This window comes from Scomber japonicus, chromosome 1 (genome assembly GCF_027409825.1).
Source record: "Scomber japonicus isolate fScoJap1 chromosome 1, fScoJap1.pri, whole genome shotgun sequence".
Taxonomy (NCBI): Eukaryota; Metazoa; Chordata; class Actinopteri; order Scombriformes; family Scombridae; genus Scomber; species Scomber japonicus.
Window position 1 is genome coordinate 3,072,812 of NC_070578.1, and position 6,750 is coordinate 3,079,561.

The 6,750-nt window shown below is 37.1% G+C and overlaps 1 protein-coding gene across 1 annotated transcript; it reads left to right on the forward strand.

Annotated features, from left to right (window-relative positions):
• Positions 1–3,240: 3,240 nt before the first annotated feature.
• LOC128355550 (cortexin domain-containing 1 protein-like) lies at positions 3,241–3,423 on the forward strand. The gene has a single exon (XM_053315845.1). It carries the CDS (start codon positions 3,241–3,243, stop codon positions 3,421–3,423), a length of 183 nt encoding a protein of 60 aa, XP_053171820.1.
• The last annotated feature ends 3,327 nt before the right edge of the window (positions 3,424–6,750 follow it).

Sequence of the window (6,750 nt, forward strand, 5' to 3'; positions counted from 1 at the left end):
TAAAATAACAGGATTTTAAACATGCAATTCAAAACATCATTAATTGCGATTAACTATGGAAATTCTGCGATAAATCTTGTTAAAAAAAAAAATCGTTTGACAGCCCTAATTGTGTGCCATACTTTTGCTGGCCAATTGAGAACACTGGAACTAAAGAAATCTTAATGCTGTAGGTTAAGACAAGCCACTTTAGTCAAGCACTTTATACGACTGATTTCTTTATCAGTTAATTTGTTAATCTGCCAACAGACTATTTCAAAGAGGACAGTATGTACACTTGCCTTGTAATCCAGTTTAGTACACCTGAACGGACGACTGAGTACTCCTGGAAAGTGAACTGGAAAAGAGAGATTTTCTCACCGTGACCTGCTTCAACAAGCTGAACTAACAGACAGTGAATAGTGCTTCCTATTGCTGTCTGAGGAGTATGCATCTACTTGATGAGCTCAGTGAAGCAGACAAATTGCAAACAGACTATTTAAAAGTAAATGTTCAATGGATACAAGGAAATAAGAAAAGGACATCAAGATACAGTATGGAGAAAGAAATCTTGTCTCATACAGGAAGATGGAAGTCTGAAAAAAAAACTGTGCTGGATCATCAGTGCAGATCGATGAGTCATTATTTAATTATCACTGGAAAAATCTAGTTTAGTATAGATAGATAGATAGATACGATTGAAAACATGACAAGAGGCTATTAATTGGACCTTGATTCTGTATTGTTTGGTCAAAGCACTATTTCCAAGGTCTATTAAGTATAAATTATGAATTGTTTAAGTTGTACCACATTCATTATTTTGTTTATGTGAGAAATTGTAATTACGGGATTGTTGGTCTGCACTTTTGCACGCTGACAACATACAGTAGTTTTAAAAATCTATGTCTTAATCCTTCATTGTCGCTTTTACTAATATTCAAGAATATTACATGGTAAGAGGAAAGATGGCAAACAAATCTAACTATCAAAGTCTACCCCAAAGCCTGCATTACAGGGTATGTCATATTTTGGCAGCCGAATGTCACAAACAGAAGAATGCCCCTTATATCAGAATTCTCTGTTACTTCCTCTTCCATACATCTTCTCAGCTTAATTCCAGCCATGCTCTATTTATTACTACATTATTTTTTCAGTCAGGACAAAGGAAGAGGACAAACTGAGCAAACAACAGCTGTGAAGGTGAGAACACCTCTTCCCGGTTTCTTCCACTCCTCCCATCAGTTCTTCATTCAGGGTAATGTAGCTTATCTCTGTGCTACAGAGGATGGATTTATGGAGCTCTCCAGTCAAGACCAATTCACCATAAAAAAACAAGGCTTTAATTCCTCAGCTTTTCCATACTTGCATGCACTCTGAATATTGATGTTGCCTCATGCTGTGAGATCAAATCTACTGTTCTCTACTTATCCACATAGACACTTTGTGTTTTTTTATTTGTGAAATAGTATTTGACCAGTGTTCTGATTGGTTGGGTGCTGAGTTTACGTATCTTTTGAAGTTGTTGAATATAGATTATTCTTTCATAAATGTCTGAATGTGCTCTGTGGAGGAGTGGGGGCTACTCCTGTTCACTGGAAAAACACTGTTCTGATGTCTAGAGGTTAAGATAAAAACACTAAGTGTCATGTTGGTGCTGGTGTACCTCTATTGTTAATATGCAGGCTATGCAATACTGTTCAAGTCCGTGTAAAGTAAGAATAAATATGTGTTCTGAGTTTGACATACCACAGAAAAGTGTGTTGTTAACCTCCCTGCCAAATCTGAATTCACTTTACACGGTCTTTAGCCCCCCCCCCCCCCCCCCCTTTATTGTCTTTATGTGTCTTTGTGAAGACTGTTGTGTAAGGACATTTAGAGCCACTACAAAACAGTCATATTTCTTGTATGCAATAAATATACTTGGCAAATAAAGTTGATTTTGATTCTGAGAAAGAATTTTAAGTTTTGTTCACCATCATGTAAAGGAGTTTGCTCACAATTTGTATCTTGTGTAAAATACAGTAGTCAGTTTCTAGTATCTTTAACGAATCCTCCACCTTTAACAAAAGATACAGTGTTGTTTACTTTGGACATAGAATACTTCAACACTAACATACCACATGACCAACCTCTAGAGGCTCTTGAATATTACGTGAACACAATTAAAAGTCTGTGTAAAGTAAGAATAAATATGTATTCTGAGTTTGGCATACCACAGAAAGGTGTGTTGTTAACCACCCTGCCAAATTTGAATGATTTGAAAAAAACGCCAAATATATAAAATTAGGCTTCAAAAGTTGTGTAAAAACTGCAGCTAACTTGGCGGCTAGCTCCGCTGCTAGCTCAGCGGCTAACTCAGCAAACTGGCTAACTGTAGACTGTAGTAGTAGTAGTAGTGTGTGCTGAATATATTTATAACTCTACAGCAGCAGGGGCGGGTTTATGCTAATTTTCAGACCCGCCCACTAAATCCTGAACACAGAGGGTTAGGGTTAAACATAGTTTGTGAAGCCTAGCTCCACAATTCAAATCTAAATGGTTGAAATGCTTTTTGCACAGTTTTTAGAAATACATTTATGACCTATTTAACGTGTTTAGAAAAAAATGTCAGAATTCACACAGTCTTTAAGGACCATCCACAGACTCTGTAATCAGTTTAGCATAATTTCTGTTCAAAAAACATCTACTTTTTTAATAAGAAACCCTAGATACAACCGAAAGGGGCAGCCACTGGGACAAAGATTGCACCAAGCTATGCAATTTTTTTGTTAGAAGATTTTAAGAACTTCTTTTCAACCATGACACTAACCAACTTTTTTAACCCACACCACTACCTGGTTAAGATATACTGATTATGTATTTATTATGTACTGAAGTTCAATCACTCAATAATGGCCTCAAATTTACAATGACTCATATTTAGTAGCACAGCAATAAATTAGCCAAACATCAAAGTTGTTAAAAATGGTTGTAAAGGCTGCTGCTCCACTGTAATCAGAAACCAATAGTCATATTTAGCATTGTGATCTATTCACCAAGGAACCTCAAGTTCAAGTGCTTTTGACATTTTATAATGGCTTCTGTGATGATGTCATGGCTTTGATCCCAGTATGCTCCCATCCCTCTGTTTTCTGTGAGACTCATATCCATCTTCCTCCCCTCTCTGTTTATCTGCAGTTGGGTTTTCAGGATGATAGCAGGGTGTGTAGGTGTGGCTGAGGACAGCAGCAGCAGCGGCAGCAGCAGCGGACAACAGCAGTCATGGAGGTGGAGGGCACTGCGGAGCCAGCCTTTGTGGACGTGGACCAGGGTTTGACTCTGGCCTGCATCGCCTTCCTCTGCCTGCTGCTTGTGGCCATGATCATCCGCTGTGCCAAGGTCATCATGGACCCTTACAGCGCTATCCCCACCTCCACATGGGAGGAACAGCACCTGGACGACTGACTGACTCCATGAAACTATGCATGACAAAACCCCTAGCCAGGTACAGAAGGGTTCTTCAAAGGTTCTGTGAGGAGGCAAGGCTTCTTTATGCCTCCACAATCATTTCATTAGTGAGCAAAACAATCTGGCAGACCAGAGTATATACTAAAAGGCTCTTTTATCAGTGCCAGTGTGGATCCAAATGAATTATGACAGAACCTCTTTTATTTAGAATTCACTTTCTTAGCTGGTTCTTAGCATGTCCTGACAGTTTTTTTTAAGTTTATCCATTGCAGTATTAAAGAGAGAAATCCTCTTTCTGTTTTTTTGTCCAGAGAAGAGAAATCCAACAAATCAGACATGGCCAAGCAATTTTCACATCTAGCAGAATGTATACTTATAGGATCAACTAATGATTGCTTTATCCACACAAAAGAGGAGGAGAAGGAAAGCAGGCAGCTGCTGTGATTCTGGCTGCCAACAAGGCCATTGATGGTGTGACACTATTACCACTACAGAATAAAGCACAGAAACTTGGCTTTTTGTATCTACCTAGAGATGTCTTCAGGAGCCCCGGGGCTGCCTTACATTCCTGATGGACAAACACACAAGGTCAGTAATGGCTGATCATCAAGTGGACACCAACAGACCGCACTTTCCCTTTACATCTGTACAGACTGGAATGATACATTAACAGAAGATGAAGATGAAGAAGAAAAAATACAAGACTGGTAAAGTTCTGGCGCTGTGTTTTACAGATTGTACAAGATTAGAGAATGTGGTTGATATGGAGACATCCTATAAATGAAAAAAAAACTAAAACAATCCACAGTCTCTAATTGTTGGTGAGCCATTAGCCTGCTTATTACAACTTGGGTCTTATATTTTGATCTAGCTGCAGAGGTCTGGGGACATGCTCACATCAACAAACACAAGCAGTCAGATGATCAGGCAGGTTGTAAACTTACAGTAACTTACAAAAGATTAGCAAACTGTTTGTTGTAAACATCCATCACAGTTTCCAGACTTCCTGAATCAAATATGATCTACAACACTTCTCATAGTGGTTTTAGATCATCAGATTGAACTGTTAGCTTGTATACAACCTTAATGCTCATGTTCCTATATCCCAGCAGTTGTTGCCATGATACAAACGGTGGCCAAAACTACAAAAACAGCCAATTTTTAGTAAACCAGGATTACACACAAACCTTGAAGAGATAGCTGGTTCAATACAAATGTTATGTGATGAAAACATAGATATTAGCATTTCTGTGTGAAACGTGACAATAAGGTCATAGGTCAGGGTTAGTGCTTTGACAAATCTCAGTGTATGCTACAGTTAGCATGGAGCCTACCACTCTAAACATTCCACCATTTTGGAGGATTGGAGGCATAAATATAACTTTAATGTTGTCATCACCTAATGGTTAAATTGACAGTCTTGATTTCCATAAGACAGGATCAGTTAAAAGGGACACTCCACTGATTTTCCATGTCAATATCAGTTTATTAGTGATGGTAGTAGCAGTAAGCTTTGAAAACAGTTGAATTGCTACAGAAAGCCAAAGTCCAATATCACATCATTGCTGGCAGCAGTTCCACTACATTCAATAACTCAATGCAATCTCTGACTAAGTATTAGATTTATTCATTTTCAGAAAAATGTTCTTGGGATTTATGTATCCACATAAACTATTTTTTATATTTGTTTTAAAAGTTACTTTCCCCGAATAGACAGACCAAATGAAATGCACCACATTGTGTTGATGAGAGTAATGTTTTAACATAGATTTTTAATCATTTGCATCACTGCAATTGTCAATGTGATTTTGAAGTAGATTTTCTTACTTATTGAACACAACCTGAACCCTGATGATGTCATTAGGGTTATGTCAAGTTACAAACCTGGGGCATGGAGTTTGAAACACATGGGTAACTACCAATGTGGAAGAAAGTAAGTGTAGGATCGTTTTTGAAGCTTGAAAGTCAGAATCTCTTATCCTCTGCTGCTTTGATCTTGACCTATAAACTATATGAAAATGCAAACCCAAATCACTGGAGTTTCCCTTTAAATCATACAAAATAACAATTAGATATGTTGAGTGGTTTCATTGCAAGCCACACAGTCAGGTTTTGTATATTTTATAAAGAATATGGTGTTTAATTAGTCTCAAAACCACATAAAAATCAAGCGTGTGCACGTGATATAAGTGCACAGAGCAGTATCCACAAGCTGAAAACTGTCCTCATGAGAGAGAATTTCTGCTTGGTGAGCACACAGAACAGTGACCACCAGCAGAAAAACATTCTGGCAAGGGAGCATTTCTGCTCTGTGAGTGCACAAATGCCATAAATAATGAAGTTTAGTGGCTTGAGAGAACAAAGAGAAACATAAATAATAATATTTAGTAGCTTATTCCTTTTTTTAACCACTTACACTGATGAAAAAGTATTTAGCAGAGCAACAGCCTTAACCCTGTTTAAACCCACTATTAGATTTGTGACTAATATTTTTGCATTACATTAGACCAGGTCTAGAGATGTAACCCTCTGTGCAAAGGAACGTTATTTTGTTTTTCATGTTAATTTTAAAAAATGGAAATCCAAGTGCTTTTCCATTTTTGTCTTAAAATAGACAAAATGGAATAGAAATTTAGAAGAAAAAAAAAACTTTTCTTGTTAAATATATATTATCTGCATCTCTACCAAATCATTCAACAGCAGCACTTATCAGGTATTTAATAAACTCAGATATCTTTTAACTTCACAGTTCCTATTTTTGTTATGATCCTTCCACTCCAGCTTGACAGGACCGGTCAGGATCTAATGTTAATTAATGCTATTTAACAATGTCTCCCTGTGGAGCTGCATTACAAAGATGAAAAAAGGGAATTTGACACTATAAAAAAGACTATAACTTTGAAATACATGTATATCTGCTTGAGTTTATTAAAAACCTGCAGCAATCCCACTGCAGCAGAAACAATGGGTGTTTCCTTGTTCAAAGAGACGCATGAAGCACAGAGAGATCACTGCAGCTATTTAATGAAAAAATGTATGAAATTATTAGATGCAGTAGGGACCGATATGGATATACAATAAAAGAAGTTTTCTGGTTTTGGTATAAATGTTTTTGGTCTAATGTGGTGTGGATGGAAAAATAAAGGTTTCATAAATCTGAAAGTGAGTTTAAACAGCATTAAGGGTCTCTGCTATGATGTCTAACACTTTTTCATACGTGTAGGTGCAAAAAAAATAAAAATAAAAAAGGGAGAATTATCCACTATATATCTTATTTGTTTTAATGTATCTCTTTGTTCTCTTAAGAAAATGCCTGTCTGACTG

Bases quoted from the DNA above. Each gene is read 5' to 3' on its own strand.
- LOC128355550 (XM_053315845.1), top strand. From the start codon at position 3,241: ATGGAGGTGGAGGGCACTGCGGAGCCAGCCTTTGTGGACGTGGACCAG.